This window comes from Dermacentor silvarum, chromosome 4 (assembly GCF_013339745.2).
Source record: "Dermacentor silvarum isolate Dsil-2018 chromosome 4, BIME_Dsil_1.4, whole genome shotgun sequence".
NCBI lineage: Eukaryota > Metazoa > Arthropoda > Arachnida > Ixodida > Ixodidae > Dermacentor > Dermacentor silvarum.
In genome coordinates, this window is record NC_051157.2 from 28,584,343 (window position 1) to 28,603,256 (window position 18,914).

Here is an 18,914-nt window from a genome sequence, read left to right on the forward strand (position 1 = left end):
CGATATTCACGCGCGGCCGCGCTCGACTCGATATTCTCGAAGAATTGCGACACGAGCTTGCCTTCCCAGACAACTTTCGCAACGCACGTGTCTTGGCACAGAGGTTCTCAGCATCAGCCGCCTTCGGTGAAACCCGGCGTGTGTTTATGCAAGTAGATCTCTGCCATATATCTTTTTTCCTGCTGGCTCTCTAGGTCAATGGCTGGCTGCTCACGCGATCGCCGCGTGAGACGTTACGCGTGCCGCATTATTGCAGCAATGTATTTCATCGTGATTCCAATGGCATGTCGCCCTTCTAGTGATAAATGTGGTTCGTAATCCGCTCGAATCGCCACGTTGCACTTCCCTGCTGCATCAACTGCTGCATCAATGATGACTTAAGCGCCCAACTGGGCGCTTAAGTCATAATTACAATATAAAGTAAAAATGCAGAGAGTCTCTTTATGTTCAGTTTAAATTATCTAAAATGATTATTTTCATAGCACTTTCTAAAATATAATTAGGGACAAGTAAGACCTTTTAGAGGACACAAAGTTTAAAGGCAGCACCGAACACGTCCTCTCCCCTTCCTGAAATTTCTGGGTATATTCGGAAATGTTGGCAAACGATCTATCACCGGCTTCTTTACACTATATGAAAATGTTCATTGATTGAAGGATAATGATGTGCGGTGACATAAACATGCGGGCCAATGAAAGTTTTCATAAACGTAGGTAAAGAGCTACTTCAAAAAGGAAAAGAAAAAAAAACTAAAGAAATAACGATAGCACTTTTCGCAGATTCTTCAACTTCTCAAGCTTTATTCGTTGCATTTAGTCTATAGCTTTCATTTGTTTGGTTTCATTAAATATAATTGAATATATCGTTTTCGGCAATGTTCTATGCAGAGGTGATTACACTGCTCAACACCGTGTACTATGTATGGCTGCGCAGGTTGTTTTCCTTTTTGCTTACGTTATGGTTTATACCAACCTATATAAACTTACGTCAACTTAAACATGATGGTGGGGCATTTTCCCAGCGCCATTTTCCCTCTAAACTTTATTGACTGTAGGCCTGCTTCTATTTTTCTTTTCTTTTTCAATAAATGTATGAAAGGATATATTTACGCCTGGTACAGGTGACGGCTACTCCTGCGCTTCAACGTGCCATAAAAATAGAAACACCCTGACAACAATATCATAGCTATACGTAAAGCACTCAAAAACAAATTTCCGCGAATAGTTCACAAGTCGTCGTGACACGTAAGGGGGGCACAGCTTCACAATCCGAGTTCACTAACTAGAACACAAACCCAATGCAGCCCGTTGGAAAAAGAAGAAGGTAAAACAAGACGGATAACAGAGACCACCACAATGCAACGTACACCACAGTATAGGAACACACAATGAACCGTAATCATAAGAGAACGTATCTCTGGAATTGGGGACTGCGTGGAACCACAAGCGTTGCAAACGCTGATTCAGACGCTTTCTCTTGTACTTCGCAATAGCACCGATAAAAACGTGCAGTACATTGAAACGCAAAATGATTTAGTTCGACATCTTTGGCAAGTATGCCTAGTTCACGTTAGTGTTGCTAATAACAAACACATTATTTCTCTTCACTTACCCAGCAATGAATAAAGTGGCAGCGCTGGTTATTACTTCTTCAGTTGTCAAAGCTCTTGTTTTGGGGACTCCTGAATGTAAAAAAAAAATAACAACAAAGAAGTCGCAGAAAACAAAAACGTTCACAGTGAGCATGAAACTCAGCTAGCGTACCATGTGTGTCGTAATTATGATTATATTATCGCACATACGATCGCGTGCGGCGCCGGTTTTTCTGGCCTGGTCTGTACCGATCTGTTCGACGCTACGTTGCTGCGTGTGACCTTTGTCAGCGACGTAAACGGCCCTCGGGGTTGCCTGCAGGCCTTCTGCATCCTATTGACATACCCCAGGAGCCATTCTACCGCATCGGTCTTGACCTCCTCGGTTCATTTCGTACGTCTGCTTCAGGGAACAGGTGCATCGCAGTTGCGACCGACTACGCTACGCGTTTTGCCATCACGCGAGTTCTGTCGACTAGTTGCGCCACTGACATCGCCGATTTCCTCCTTCATGACGTCATCCTTCGTCATGGTGCTCCTCGGCAACTGTTCACAGACCGAGGCCGCTACTTCTTGTCGAAAGTTGTCGATGACCTCCTTCGTTCCTGTTCTGTGGTCTGCGGGTGGCCACCCGCAGACCAACGGGCTCACCGAAAGGCTGAACCGCACCTTAACTGATATGCTGTCGATGTACGTGTCTGACGATCATCGGGACTGGGACAGTTCTTTGCCATACGTCACGTTCGCGCACAACTCCTCCCGTCATGACACCGCCGGTTTTTCGGCACTTTATCTCCTGTATAGTCACCACCCTGCATTGCCTTTTGACACGCTCCTACCTGCTGTTCTACAACATACTACGGAGTATGCCCGCGATGCTGCCGCGCGAGCCCATCGGGCACGTCAGATAGCTCATGAGCGACTATCCGACTCACAATTATGCCAAAAGGACCGTTACGACCGCAGCCACCGGTACGTCTGCTTTTCTCCGGGATATCTTGTGCTTCTCTGGACCCCTTCTCGTCGCGTCGGTCTCTCCGAACAGCTTTTATCGTTTTGCATCTGACCTTATACAAGGTTTTACGGCAACTTAGTGACGTGAACTATGAAATCACCCCGCTGAATAGTTCTTCACCATCTACTCTCCCCATCTCGTGACGTCGTGCACGGATCCCGACTGAAGCCGTACTTTTCCGTCGCCTCCTCGTGTAATTAGTCTGCGCCGAGACGGCGCTCAGCCCGGTGGGGCGGTTAGATGTTACGGGCCGCCTCCTTGCATTAAGGAAGAAGACGACGATCGCCGGAGAAACGCTGCGCGTGTTCAGCCATCTTGGCCATCGCTGTCAACACTCCCTGTATATAAATCATGTCCCTCTTTTATCTATTTGACGCCCCGTCACAATATTTATGAAAAATTAAAGCTCATCTTGCGTGAACGAGTGCTGTATCGTGTTATAGAAGCCGCATCAGAAGTAAGGCACTAGTCTGAGTAATTGATACCAAACACCACTGTAAGGCGATGGGATAAGCGCTTATTCGTATTCTCGCGCTGAGCATGAGCTACAACAGGTGAGCGCTTTGTCACGCGCTTTCACGTTGTAGCTCATACTGAGCCCTATAGTACGTGTGCTGATGATACTTCGCATAGCAGTCATTGGTGAAACTAGTCCGATCAACTTGACGGTAACAAACAAAATTCAGCGCTAGGACGAATGACAAACAAAGGAGTGCACGACTCGAGCACTGTCATTTCGCGATCGTAAGCGTTCTGTGGCGAGTACCCCAGAAAAATATGTGCGTCCCGTGACGCCTTATATCTGCAAGATAAATGCATAATTGGTAAAGCTAACACATATAACCGTTATAATAGTGTAATAGTATATTATTGGTAGCGTTAGAAAAAAACGAAAAAATAAACTTCTGACCGGGATTCAAACCATGGACAGAAAGATGTTTCGTGGCAGAAAGATATCTGTGTGAGCCATATTACATTTAAAAAAAACACACACAAAAATGGTTATGTCGCCGTCGCCGCGTCAAGGTAGTAAGAAAAAAGGAAACTAAAGTTAGCACATGTAATCGCGGTCATACTGTAATAGTAGGCTATTGGTAGCGATGGGTAGACATGCATAAGATAGTTAAAAAAGTAAGCAAAAGCGAAGTGGCTGCCGAGCCAAAGAATGCTTAGGCATTAGGAGACAATTCTCAGAATTTCTGTAACATTTTTTTTTTTGTCTTTCCTTTTGGCACTGAGTTTTGTTTGTTACCGTCAATGCAATCCAAGGCCGGTATTTTGTAGCGATGCCTTATGCCTTATTCTATACTAGTCTTATCATCCACCGCTCACGGCCGGCTGATGCCGTTGATAACGTGAGCGGACCGTCGCTATGACCACTGACCAAGCGCGAAAAGGCATTAGCATCGGAAAGGCATTGCTACAAAATACCGGCCCAAAAAGCCCAATTAGAAATCTTAATTCACTGGCTAACTTCAAACGCATTATGCTGTGAGTGGAATATGGAGCTCTGACCTAAACATTTTGAATCTGACTTTAATTCAATTGTGTCAGAATGCAGCTCAGAAAAATGTACGGTGCATGTCGACCATCTTTAGTTATTTAATAGGTCGATATCGTGTTATCCATAAGGCGCATCCTACCGTAGTGGTATTTCATGTTTTCATAGTTGGACCACAGATACTGATACAGAGTCTGATTTCGTGACAACTGGCGTTTTTTTTTTTTTATGAACTAACGCCATAATCAATGTTAAGGCTTACGTAAACTTGTGCTTAGCCTAGTCGCCGGATCGCTACAGGTCCTGAATCTCTCCCTGGTTTTTTTTTTTTTTTTTTTGACAGAACCAACGGCCTCTTCTTCTTTCTGGGGTTTTACGTGCCGAAACCAGTTCTGATTATGAGCCACGCCGTTGTGGAGGGCTCCGGATTAATTTTGACCACCTGGGGTTCTTTAACGTGCACTACAACGCAAGCACAAGGCGTTTTTGCATTTCGCCTCCATCGAAATGTGGCCGCCGCGGCCGGGATTCGATCCCGCGATCTCGTGCTCAGCAGCGCAACGCCTTAGCTGACTAAGCTACCGCGGCGGGTAGAACCAACGCCTCAACGCAGACAGAAATGTGCTCGTCACATGTGTGTACGTCATTGTGCTGCGGTTGTTCGTCTGTGAGTTCATAAATTGTAGAGGTCGCAAAACTCACCGTTTTCTCCTTTACCTGACCCTGCGCTGGTTTGACTCTCGACGTACTCAGCATCGAGTAAGTTTTGCAGCATATCTGGCTTTCGAAGCTACAGCAATCAAAGAGAAGAGACGACATATTGTGACGAGAAATATCTTGCGGAAATGTAAGAAGGTCTGCGCGCAAGCCTTTCGATTACGAAAGAATGTCTTATACACTTCTATACCGTGCCTCGGCTTCATTATCTGTTTGCTTTGTGTGGTTGTGAGTAACGAAAATCGGGCCCCTCGGTTCCCCTTCATCTCGTTCATTACACCGTGCCAAGTGTGTAAGCACAAGTAGGCTTTCGCCATTCGTTGGACAGCCAGACAGGTAGCTTGCACAACAACGGGCAACGCGACGATGGTGGAATTTGATAACTTCCATACAGGGCTGATAGTTTTACTTTTCCGCTACCGTACGCTGGAGGGTGCGCCCAGTGGCCATGAAAAACGTCGGATGGTCTAGAACAAAGGAATTATATTGCGAGATACTGCTGCAGCGTCTAGAAAAGCTTTCCATCGTCCTTTTCGGTGTGCCAGCAATGTTAATTCTCACATCGTATAGCAGAGATTCGAGGTTTTATGAGTCATACTTAAACGTTCCAACATCGTGAACTTGTGTGAGTTGTATGAGCGCGAAAAGAGCAATGACTGCGCAAAATGTTTTATAGCAATGTATGCCAGTTCACGTGACCTAGTTACAACCGCAGTCATACAACTGAAGGAATGTTTACATAAGCAACGCTCAACATTAGTTTTCACTTGAACGCCACTAATAAACTATTCTCCCTCTGTGCCCGTGCAGGAAGCGAATTCAACCTAGGCTTTATTTTCGTTTCCAAGGATCCGAGTGGGATTTTAGAAGTAACCGTGATGTTGTAATGTTATCCCGATACCTAGCTCGTAACTGCTTAATGCAATAATATGGTCGGTATGTGTCATATAGTATACCGTACTGGACAAGCAAAACGCGAACACCGGAGCCCGTTATTCTCGCGCAGCCTAGCGAAAAGGGATAGTGTGAAGACAGGGTGAAGACCAACTGTATTTTGTCACAAACTACGTTCGTTGGTGATGCATCTTCGCGAAAAACCACGGGCTCTGTGCTGTTCGCATTTCATTCGTTAAGCATAATTCTTTCATTTCGTATTGCCTCCGAACAATTTCGAAATATATTCTGCAAATAACTTTTTTTTTCTCTTTTTGCTCTGCTTCAGAATTAACTGTGAAACAGTGTGAATCTTACAAATAACCAGCGCCTAATTAGCCTACATTAACTTCTTCTAATCAGACGATAACCAACTACATGTAACAACAAGGACCTCGTCCGCGGATGCTGTCAGCCTAGTTTAATCACCTCTGTCTCATAACCTTATAAAAAGCGTGATTTTTGTGCCATAAAACGCCATCAGCAAGTAAATGAAATAAGCCGCAGATATGCGCTTAAGCTTTCTCGTGCACGACATAAGCAAGTATATCCTCCGCACAATATATTTAACAGAATGCTGCAATCCTTTTGAAGGTTACATTCGGTACTCGGTCCTACGAAAGCGCACGTGGTGCAAACAGGTACTGGCGCCCCAAGGCGTTCGCTTAGCCAGTGGTAAGCCAAGACGCAGAATTGGGATTCTATAAAGGTTATAAAGGGAAATTGTTAGTGAAAGTAGCGGCTGGTAATGCGCTATTCTGCTGCCTCGGGGTCTATTTTGCACATACTCGAACTCTCGGTACCAAAATATATCGATATTTTTTTTTTCAGTTTTTGTAACTATCCGCCTTTCTGCCCAAACGCGGTCCCGTGCACACACAGCTTGTTCCGCGGCTTTCTAGTTAGGTGCTTTGAAACCAGAGATTTTTTGGTAAATAGCTCGTCTTAGCCCTCTTAGAAAAGCTACAAGTGTTTGGCGAGAAGACACGTATGTAGCCGACTCTACAAATGTCAATATGGGTGATTGTTCTTGTACGAGAAGAGCCTATACCATTTATAGCCCGTCAAGCAAAAAGAGGAAATAGACCAAGAAACAATTGGCACTTGTTTTAAAAATCTCATTGTCGTCGCGTTCAGATACACTGTACAAGTACACCGCGTATAAACACACCGAGATTTTTTCTTTTTATTTACTATGGACTGTAGTATCTTGGAATTAAGCGTACGGCGTTTCTTCTTTGGCACAAGCTCCTACTAAATAATTTGTTTTCCTCCACAGACACGCTGGCGCTGGTCTTAGAAAGAATAAATTTGGACGATCACTTAAAGCAAGCGTAGCCTTTTGCAATTTACAACCTTACAAGAATGTATTGCTTGCTTAGATGTTACGAAATCCGTTTATCCCTGCGTAGTGGTGAATGGCAATGCTGTACAAAAGAAGAAATACTGAAACACGTGCCTGCATATACGTACATATCTCTCACTTTGTCATGCGCAATAAAATGCAATTTGCAAAGGGTCACTGTTCTCGATATATCGCCGTCCACCTTTACAAAAACAAAAACACCTCATGGTCAATCAGTCCGATAGAAATTAAAACTTTTCTTGTATCTTATTTAAAATGCAGCCGCTGTGGAACCTTACGGCGATACACACACATGAAAGGACATTGAATTCTAGAAGCAATTCATCACGTTTCCATGTTTACTGAGGCAAATTGAATAAGAACTTATAGGCTAGGCTGTTATGCATTATTTGGAAGCAACGCTCTTCCCTGATTCACCGTTAAAATATAAAACTTAGTTTTCATGCAAATCTCACTCTAATAAGAGCACTGCAACCCTGACAAGGCTATTTTCATACGAGCTTACAGCCCAAGCCATCTGCTAGCGTCGTAACGTATCCCTGCCGCTGGCGAGGACAATTTTGTTGCTTACCGATGGATCCTTCTTTCTCATCTCGATTACTTTTGCAGTGTGTGCTGTCACCATGTCGAACACGAAGTCTCCGATTGCGAGGGAAAGCCAGCAAACTAGTTTGATGACTGGTCCCAGGCTTGTGGTGCTTTCTATAAGGAAAGAATGGGAAAAGTGCATCTACATTTCTCGAAGCCAACGGCTCGAATCAAGAAAACTAGGTTGTCATGCATGAACTTTCATTTATTTTTATTTTTTGCTTTTTCTGCACAGGTATGTTATTGTTATTGCATGTTTTCTGGGGTAAATTGAGTAAAAAGGAGTTGTGGACTAGGTTTATACAAATGATAAAAAAACGAAGATTTCCCAGCAACACAGTTCAACGCATTATGTAATGTACCGATTATAAAACCGCTTTTTCTCGGCACTCAAAGCTACAGTTCTGCGTTATTGCAGTCTTCAAGAAGACGATGGTTAATGTGTGTCTCCTTCCGGCGCTTTATGTATACCAAGGCCTCGATTAGCGTGGACCTGTCGCCCATCCTCTGATAACTTTCAACCTGTAGATGCGTGAATTTTTACGTCAACGCGAAAATAACCAGTGCATCGAACCCGATCTCCGCTACATTTTTATTGCTAGCACATCCGGGATTCAGAGGCGGCCGGAAACGAACTAATGCTGTAAGTGGCGGAATCTCACAGCCGTATTATGAGTCTGCAAAGCTTTTTGTTTTTCTTTTTTTATGCAACGATAGTATTTACAATCCTATTTTCGTACTCAGGCATAGTGCAATGTTTGATGACGTCGACCGTGTTCCATACCAAGCGGTGGCATATCCTTTGACAGTGCGCTGTTGTTGCGATGTTATGCGAGCAGACGCAGACGTGAACTAGAACATACCGTATTTACTCATGTAACATGGGCATATTTTTAATTATTTTTACCAGGTCCGGCCCTACAAGAAGCAGGTCTATGGCTACACATTGAAGCTTCGAACGGCGCTCAATCTGGTATGCAAATGAATGCAACCACTCGCGGCCGACTATGAACACGTTTACAGTCGCCGACTGATTTTTTCGGAGACGGACTAGTACCATCTCGTATAGCGTATTGCGGGAGTATGCGCGTGAAGCTTCATGAAATATTCTTTTCCCAAGTTTTCACATCTAAAATGGGGAATCGGGCCTCATACGAGGGTGGTCCTTACAGGAGTAAATACGGCATTTTTGCCAATAACTCGAATGGCTCAGGTGGCCACGCTTACTACAGAAAACAAAACACGTTTTTACGGCTGATGCTGCTGGCCGGAACCATTCGTCATCACTAACACGCGTCTGGAGCATTCTGTGTCACAATAACATTGCACTAAATCGCAAGTGAGCTACAAGGTGCAGTGCGACGTTTGATATTGCGCTTGAGGCCGAAATCGATCACCCGTGGCTCACTATAGCTATGGAACTCTGGTGCCGAGCATGAGTTCCAGAGTTCTATTCCCGGTTGCGACGTCCGCATTCTGATGGAGGAGAAATGCCGTAACGTTCGCGTACCCATCTTTGGCTCCACCTTTCAGAGCCACAGGATTTCAAACTGAATCCGGAAACTTCAACTACACGGCGTTTCTCATAGCGTCTTCCACTAAGCACCACCAGCTGGACCTAGCGGGAATAGCTGAGTGAACGAACGCTACCAACCTCCTCCATCCTCACCCACAAGAGGCACATGTAATAGCAATGCACCATAGGAAAATTCCAGTTGGACACAACCAGAATTATGCCTGGTCGCGCAATGTGCCATGAATACACAATTATTACTTATGCAGTGGTGAGCCTCTCTTCTCTAGTAGTAGCTGTTATCTATTTTATGGCTTTTTTTTTAAAAAACGTACAGTGTAACAGAGTATATATTAAGGCTGGTGCAATCCGCTTGCTGTCAAACTACTAACGATATTGCAAGCGTATACCCTTTAGGGCGAAAGTTAGTGTTCCCTCACGTGCGATCATGTGGAAAGGACCGGTCATGAGCTTGCAGCAAGCCGTCCTCGCCATGTCGAAGAGTGGGTGGTCGGGATTTTCCTGGAAACGCTCGTCAATGCCGAAGGCACCTCGGGCCACGAAGTCCATGGACAGCTGCTCGTACTTGCGATACATTAGTACCTCTTCCCCCGTGTCGGCCTTCGTTTCCAGAGATTTCAATAGGAAGTTGACTTCTTCTTCGAAAAATGGCATCATCTGTCAGGCGAGAACGATACAGCATGACTTAATTAATACGCGTTTCTTCTGCAATTCATGCTGAGACGAGAGAAAAGAAGAGAGATAAATCAATTCTTGAGCCGAGCAGAAAAGGAGTTATCTATGTTATCCAGAAATATTATGACAGCTCAGTAAATATCCTCTTCAGATTAAAATTCATTGCAAGATACACGAACGAATGCGCATACGGCACAAGCACGCAGCCGCTTGTGTCTTCTGCTTACTTGCCCATTTCTTCATTTTGCGCCGTTTTCCATATGGATCCTAACAAATCAGCTGAAGCAAGCTCCTCACCGTCTCCAGGTTCACAGGCATAGCTTAAAAAGTTTAAAAAAGGATAAATTCTGGGGCTTTGCATGTTGGTAAAGGTACTTTGGCTAGTTTTGGTGGCGTCTGTGATAAGCTTCACTGTAATATGTTAGCATTAAAAGCGTATTGCTTCACGGTGTTCAAAGCTGATTCAAAACTGAATATTTCCATACCTGTTTCAGTTTCGCGGCGCTGAAACCATAGGAGACAGAGTTTCGAATGCTCTTCCACATGGGAGCGTTCACGTGAATGATTGACTTGCCGAGGTACGGGTGCATCTGGTCCGTCATCATGGTTAGCTACAAGTGAAATAATAGCTTGGTAAACACTAGCGAGACACTCAGAGGATACGAGAAACAAATAAAAATGAATGTTGCATACGAAACCAAACTCGGAGCCCTACTTTTAGTTCTATCTTTTTAATGCGCCCGCCTTATGTTAGATGTCAGTTAAAGCTACGTAGTGGCTTCTGGTATGATGTACGTCAAACTGAGCGAGACGGACGATGTTCTTGCACTTGTGGAACTTCCTGAAGCAAAATTTAATGAACATTAGTGGTCTCTACAAACCTTTCTGCTATCTCGCAGAATATTTCTTCTTCTTGTTTTGTTTTTGCCTTCGGTAGGTATACTCACTCATTGGTAAATTACCACTCATTATATTCGTTTTGAAGCGACGCTTTCTCTGCCCCTTCCCCCTAGTTGGCCGGTGCTGTCGGTACGGAGTACATGTAACTGGGCATGTGCCATCCGGTATGTGGCCATTCTTGGCTAATGGCCCAGAACCGGTATGCCCCAGTGGGTTTGTACCCGAACAGGCAAGTAAGATCAGAGGCAAGAAGTGCAAAAGTCGGCAACAGGAAATTGAAGTAGTCGGCTACTGAGACGCGCGTAAAATGACATTCAATCTGCATCATTTTGTACAAACATTTTCGTCATTAGCTTTGCGTTTGCACAACCTTTGTTCTCAAGTATGTGCATACGTTAAAGAAAGCTTCGCTTAACACCGCTTCCAACTTAAGCGTGAGATCTGCCTTTATTTTTCCTTTGCTGCGCCTCGTTTAAAAAACAAGGTGGAGGAAAAATGGATTATAGCCATCTGTGCGAGCACAATAGACTATTTCATACACGTGGTACTTACACCTCGATTCATGAAGTTCGGAAATTTTCGCACATACACCTGCTCAATCAATTCCAAGTCCTGTGTTACGACGAACGGCACATCCCCATTGTAGAATCTGCGGAAACACGAACGTCACGTTAGCAGCAAGCTTGCATTTCTATTACGATCGATCTTTTCACAGTTTGATCCCTATACAGGGTGTTTCACTTAACTTGGGCCAAACTTAAGAAATATGCAAATGCTACGTAGCTGGACAGAACCCAGGTAATGTTGTTTGCCGTCACTTGGATATACTCAGATTATTTTTTGCATCCAACCTAATTTGATAATTAGTATTAACTAATTAATCAACTTCTCAAATATTATAATTAGATGAAAAGTGTCAATGAGAAAATTGTAGTGCAACATGCAAAGCTCCCGCTAAAGCTGTCTGCAGTTCAATACGTGCTACATGAAAGTGTTTTTCCGAACCTGAAAGAAGCCCGCGAATACATGCGAAGTGCCTCGAGCGGCCAGTCGCGCGGCAATATTGCGTGTATTCGCGGACATCTTTCACGGTCGGAAAAACACTTTTTGTCGCACGTATTGAACTGCAGACAGCTGAATTGGGAGTTTTTCGTGTTTTTCTACAATTTTCTCATTGACAATTTTCATCTCATTATAATAATTAAGAGGTTAATTTATTAATTAGGACTAATTATCAAATTAGGTTGGATGCAAAAAATAATCTGAGTATATCCAAGTGACGGCAAACAACATTACCTGGGTTCTGTCCAGCTACGTAGCATTTGCATATTTTTTAAGTTTGGCCCAAGTTAACTGAAACACCCTGTATATGCAATAAAATCATGCAGCCGGATATTTCTGTACGAGGAGACTTTTTATCGGATTACCGAGGTTCTACACATGTGCACGTCGCCACGTACACTCGGGAACCAGGTAAATTCAGATTTCCCTTGCAGCGATATTCGAACCACTGACGTTGTAGATACGCTAAGCGCTACGTCCTCGTCAAAAATTTGACGGCTGCGTTTGTTTGATTGGCTGATAACAACTTCGTCGGTCCAGGTTACGTGTAGAGCCCGTGTGTGCCTACGGAGTTACATACTTCTTTTATTGCGATACAGTTAGAGGAGGACTGGACCCACTTTGTAGGTATCCTCTCATCAAAACTAGTAGCCGGACCCTTAAGCTGTGCAGTCTAACAACGCGTCTCAAAGCACTATCTGCCATGAGAGAAGAATGCAAGAAACTGGCTGCTGACGCACGTGTTGGAAATTTCGAAGAGCGGCTTTGGCAGGAGAAAAGAGCATGGGGCTGCTGTGCTGGATGACAGAGGTTCTAGCCCATCATCGACCCCGCATTTCTTTATGGCATTATAGACGGAGTTCGTCTGTTTGCAAGTATCTAACGGGAACACTCGATGAATTTGCAGCGTACGTGATCGCGTCACAGTGCACGAAATCGCAAAACGGGTTCCAGGTATAGAAACATCACTGGTGAATGAGTGTGTGCAAGGTCGCACGAGCGCGCAGCTGTCGGGACGTCACAATCTAAATATGCTAAAGACTGAGGGGTGCTGAGTTCTGTCCAAATTTTTTTTATTGCGGAACCAATTATGTGGACAATCCAAGCGCATTTCTGCCGTCGCCGTGAGGTTCCGTATAAAGTCCCACGGCGATAAAATCGTCGCCACACGCCGTATGCTGTATGTGCGAGTGAAAGCGCGCAAGGGACGCGCGGCGCACCGCGGAGAGCGAACGCTCTCTACTAGTACATTTGCTAGCGCAATTGATGCTTCGCCTTTCAGGCGAAACTGCGACTTTTATTCTGCTAAGGTTTTCTTGGTTTGACCTATTTCTGATAGTTTTACTAATTCCACAAATTCACATTAAATATTCGCCTCTAGCTTGTTTACGTTTTTTGTACTTTTGTGTAATGCAGAGTAGGCATATTTTGCTGAGTGAAAGCTCACCCAAACATGTCGCCATATTTTTCAATCCACCCTCCGACAGCTTTGTAGAGATCCTGCAAAAAGGAAAATGTTCACTTGAAGGTATTCTCCAACAATGTGCACGGTGTGGCTCGACTTCTGAATGAGCAGAAGTTGTGGTTCATGTGATAAACGCGAGCAACGTGAATGTTCTTTAGCAGCAAGTGAATTAAGCCTACGGGGCATCCATAATTTATGTGTGTGACACCACCTGCGTGCTTGTGTGCGTGCTTCAGCCCATAAGTGGCCTCGTCAATGTGGAGCTTTTAACTTACCGAAACATTGCACTTCCAAGGTTAGAATTAAGATTTCGTAGTGCTTTAAGCATTATGGTACCTACTGTAAGAGGCATGGTGAAGGCTTATGACCTGACATTTTTAGCCGTTAGGCGCAATGGAAGGCGTAAGCATGATCTCTGTCATTTCGAGCCCGTGATGGTTTCTGTCATTACTTTCTAAAGTGATAGCATGATGGCGGTAGTATTTCGATGCTGGCGGAATCCAAAAATTCTGTTGCACTTTGATTTAACAGTGCATTGTATAATGAAAGCTGTCGCACATTAAACAGCAACAATTATTTGAACATTTATCTTGAAGCTCTGACCGTAGAGTGATATTCCATAAGGTTGCCCCATATCAGGTTGGGCTTGGGGCCAGGAATTCCGAGACGCTTGAAGTATGAGAAGTGCCGCCACCGCCATCTAGACAAAGGAAAAAAAATGCATGCAGCTTTAAAAAATTAGCAGTGGCTTAGCTCGGATATGCGAACGTTCAGCTGGTTATTCTTAGCTTTCCTGGTTGTCTAGGATTAGTTTGATTCTCATGCTTACTGCTTCTTCAATGACACACACACGGTATACGCATTATGTGACCATTTCTCCAGTTCATTAGACGACGGATCTGAACGAAGGGAATCCGTGGCGAAAGTAAACGTTCGGCCACATTGTTCAGAACCGGTAGACCTGGTGGCATGGGCGGGTAACCATACCCATTCGTAACGCTAGAGAGTGGAATCTTCTGCTTAACGAGAAAGTTTTTGCACGTTGTACAAACCCGCGCCACGGTTTCACCCCACTCAGGCGGCGCCGCTAAACTCAACGTTTCACGCACGGCACTACTTACCGGCGTCAAGTCTTTCATATGCCACAGTCTTTCACACACGTCGCACACATATTCAAATGGATTGTTTACGAAGTCCGTCTCGAAGGTCCGAGTCGCACTGGAGCTTTCGCTAAGTTTCACCGGCGAGCCTGACGTCATCGACGGCGTCTTGTTGTTGCTGCTGCTGAGATGGTCGGGCACGTCGCTAAGCCTCCTGGCGACGCCGCTTTGCTTGACGTTCCTCCCTTTGCCCCGGTGTCTCCGCAGCACGTTTGGCCTTCTTCTGTTCGTTCTTCCTACGCTCAACCACTAATAGCCAGGCAACTTCTTCGGGATCCGATGAGTTAAGCTTCTCCGCTCTTCTGCGCCGCTGAGCAGCAATTTCACTCTCCTTCTCCGTGGCTATACCACACTGGCAAACACCCAGCGCAAACGCCGGGCAAACGCCAGGTGCGCTAGCTGTGCGCGTGTAACGTCACTGCTCCTCGCGCATGCGCAGCATGGCTCTCCAGGATCCACGCGAAACTGCTCAACCTCGTCCAGTATAGCTCACGCTACAAAAAGTGCGTGGCCACCTTTGTCATCAAGCACTCAAGCCGCAGACGTCATCAACTTTCGACATCCACTTACAGAGCCCCCCGTGCCCCCCCCCCCCCCCCAACCCAAACCCAGAGATTGCAGCATCTTGTGTAAATACCAAACACAGAGATTGCAGCATCTTTCGTAAATGCTGTACGGTGGCTGAATTATCTGAATCGCTTATGGCTGGTACAGGGTCGTATCAGCAAATATCCTCATTGTTTCTAGGTGCGGTACACTACTTTGTGCAGAAGCAATCATTCAGCTGTTGCATGGACTCACGTCTACACATAGACGCACCTGCAGGGAAAAGCATAGTTCCTTCATCATGAAACTGGGGTTACTGGCCCTTAATTAGTGCTCGCTTAAGAGAACCATTAAACAGCACAGCAATGTTAGTGCCGTCAAATGTACTCGGAATGAATTATCGCTGCTGCACGAAGACCGAAATAATGAACAAGCCATAAGCGACGCAACCTATCTGCCCGGTCTGGAAAAACAATTATACCTCCCTTCCGCTGCGTGAAGATGGTTGAACAGCAAAGCTGTGTTAGTTACACCGAGTGTTACGAATGTTACATGTGTTACATGTGATGCAATTGCATAAACACAAGTTAACACAGATCTACAACATGAACTTATATTGAAACGTTGCGGAGGCGAGAAGAGGCAGCGGCTTCCGACGCTACTCAACAAGTGTCCAGTTCTTTGGTCGAAACCTGCCGAGCCACCGCCAGAGGCATCGGCTGCAGTCACGGACACCGCATGCGTTCGTCACGAACGCGGGGAAACGCCGACAGCGTCTGCAGAAGCTCTGTGCGTTCCGCGTTATCCGTAAGGGCACGCCGTACAGAAACACCTTCTCTTATACCCATCGCCTCTCCTCCTCGCGCCCAGCGCGGCCTCTCATTGGTCGCCTCCTCCCCCAGAGCGCGCCCTCTCATTGGCCACCTCCTCCCTCAGCGCGCCTCTCCTCCTCTGCTGGTCACGTGACCTGCCCTCCCCGGCGCAGCTCTCATCCTCTACTGGTCACGTGACATGTATGACGCCGGCGGACGGACGGACGGCGCAGCCTCGACCTACAACAGCTCTGCTGTTAAAACAATTCGAATACACATGTGGCAGGTCTGTAAGGTAGTGTCATTGCCAAACCACACCCTAGAACAATCTCCTGCAACACAATTTCTATGCTTTGATTGTAACCTGTCGCGTTTCATCCGGCATCAAAACATATTTGCTTTCCTAGAAAAATGTCTGGGTAAGTAGATAAATGCACGTCGGCACATTTCTGTCAAGAGCAGGGGCCCTATAAAGTAAAACTATTACAATATGTTTTTATTCCAATCTCCTGACGTCAAACTTGCGTAACCGCCGACGCAAGCATCGGGCGGTGACCCGCAGCGTTGTCTGAACAGCCCAATCAAACGCTCTTATCCTCGCTCTTACAGGAAGTCATCTTTGTTCGCTTTCAAAACAAATAACATTGCCTACACTGAACGGTTTTAAGTGCGCAGCACTTTAGGGGCCCAGGATGTCGGCGGCGTCCGTCGCGTGTGATCTGTCGTGATCACGCTCACAAACAAGTGCTCAAAACAGGGCCAAAACAAGTGCAGAATTGATCAAAACCGGTTCAATAAACTAACATGATTCAGAATAAATTAAAAGAAAGGAATAATCAAGCATTAAGAGTATTAATTAGCATAAACGCGTTAAAATTGGTTCCAAAACGTTAGAGTGGTACCAGCGCAGTGTAAGAGAGGGCGCCACCACCCTACACCAGCGCATCACTACTTCGCACTTCCCTAGGTTTCACGTTAGTAGAGCTGCAGTAGCGCTGGATTTGAACTACACAAGCGCAGGATTTGAGCAAAATTGGAGCTTCATTAAGCGCTGGACTTGAGCAGGATTTGAGCTGGACTTAAACTGCATTTGATTTGGGGCGCAGAATGATCTTGAAGTCGTTCCTAGGTATCGGCGGCAGCCGGCAACACGGGCGGTGCGTCTCTCGGGGCGAGCTCTTGGCGTTCGCTGCGGACGCGTCGCACGTTGCTGGTTCGAATTGTATTCATAGAGAAAGGAATTCAACAAGAGCGGACATTCCCATAGAGCCCATCGGCTGAATTGACTGCAGCGCGCCAAGCGGCCGTTATGAGTACCTGAACCACACTTCCGGTTTCGGTTTTGGACGCGCGCGTTTTGAGCGCTAGCTGGCACGCGTTACGCCGGCTGCGCCGATCAGCTTTCTTTATATTTTTATTGCTCTACCGCGTGTGGTATTCGTGCGGAACCGTTTTATTATTTGACAAGAATTATTGCGAACGATCTTAACAAGCCCCATCGAATGCGTGCCACGTGCAATTTCACAAAGTAGACGCATGACGCCTTGTCAAATGAGGAAATGTTTATTTTGCTCTATATAAATATTCGGTCCAGCCGTTTTGTGCATTCATCCAACGTTGTAGCCCCAGGTAAGCAGTAGTTCCCGGACGAAGCTCCACCTGACGGTATCAGCTGAAAAAAAAAGTAAATTACAAGCATGTGTCATTTTGGTATTTAGACACAGGAATACTGCGAAACTTGCGAGGCGAAATAGAGGCGAAACATGCGAAAGCGGTGAATACGCGGCATTACAAACAAAAGCGATTCGCTTTTACATACATGGCGTAGAAAATATCCGACTCATCACAAACAATAGCATAAAATATGAAAACAACTTTTTCCAAGCATTCCCCCACTCCCGGACATTATTTCCTGCACTTTATTAGCACAAATACACGGGCGACTTCGCGTTTCCAAAACTTGGCCTCAGGCGCCGCGATGGTGTGCTACGTACACAGATGGATGCAACAGAGGCTCCCAGCCGGACAATGCTCGGCGCTCGCAGAATGCCTTCTACTCGCACTCAAGACAAATGCGTGGGTGCAAAGCCTGTTTTCAGTTCTTTAGAAGACAGAATTTTCGAATTGCAACTTTCTGGTATGTTCCTCGGCGTTATCTTTTGCGCGTTCTGCCGGCGCCATCCACACACTCGCGCACTCTTGACAATCGTTCATCGCGTTTTCTTCAAGCGTGAGTACCGAATGAAGGTATATGTTGTTGAGAGACCACAAGAAAAGTCACAAACTTGTCCCACTAAGATTCTTTACACGCCAAACTACCTTTGTCACCACGGCCGAGCTGCTTATCGCTAAGTGCGTCACAGTGTCCTGTGCGGCCAGCGTGCCTCAAAAGTAGTACCCCAAAAAGTTACGAAATTACTTTTCAGTAATGTCTGGCGTCATAGAAAGCAGCACAAACTTCTAGTAAGATGCACTACACTACGCACCATGGCCGAGTTGGTTCTCGCTAACTACGTCAAAGCGCCCTGTGCGGCCAGTGTGCCTCAAAAGTACCGAAATAAGTTACAGTAATACCCTAAGAAGCGTCGGAACCATCTCCCAGCATGATTCATTACCTCATATTAACAGCGCCAGGACGGCCGAGCTGTCTTTCGCTAACTGCGTCATAAGTCTTGGTCCCGTGCCGTAAGCCTGATTGCGTCGAAGAATGTGATACAAAAAATCTCACCTTGCCGTAGTCCAATATTGCTGTGGTCGTTGAACGATCCTATAAGGTCCAAAGTAGCGGCGCAAAAGTTTCTCCGACCGACCACGTTGGCGGATCGGTGTCCACACCCATACTTTGTCACCGGGTTGATAAGTGACGTCTCGGTGACGAAGATTGTATCGGTCGGCGTCGTTGTGTTGTTGGTAGCGGATACGCATTCGTGCGAGCTGGCGCGCTTCTTCGGGGGCATCGAGCGAATTCGGCAGCATCAGTGACAACATGAGAACAGTGTGTGGGTAAAAACACTGCGTCCAACGTTGTCACAGCTTCCCGGCCATGCAC

At 45.8% G+C, this 18,914-nt stretch overlaps 1 protein-coding gene across 1 annotated transcript in view; it reads right to left on the reverse strand.

Moving 5' to 3' along the window:
* Nucleotides 1-18,914, reverse strand: part of LOC119449676 (cytochrome P450 3A14-like) — a 35,639-nt gene that overhangs the window by 9,559 nt on the left and 7,166 nt on the right. The window contains exons 2-9 of the mRNA XM_037712898.2: nt 13,951-14,047; nt 13,330-13,382; nt 11,373-11,469; nt 10,406-10,531; nt 9,665-9,902; nt 7,695-7,825; nt 4,810-4,897; nt 1,612-1,681 (exon numbers count right to left, since the gene is read on the reverse strand). Of these exons, the coding sequence (XP_037568826.1) occupies nt 1,612-1,681; nt 4,810-4,897; nt 7,695-7,825; nt 9,665-9,902; nt 10,406-10,531; nt 11,373-11,469; nt 13,330-13,382; nt 13,951-14,047 (900 nt within the window). The remainder of the gene's footprint in view (nt 1-1,611; nt 1,682-4,809; nt 4,898-7,694; nt 7,826-9,664; nt 9,903-10,405; nt 10,532-11,372; nt 11,470-13,329; nt 13,383-13,950; nt 14,048-18,914) is intronic.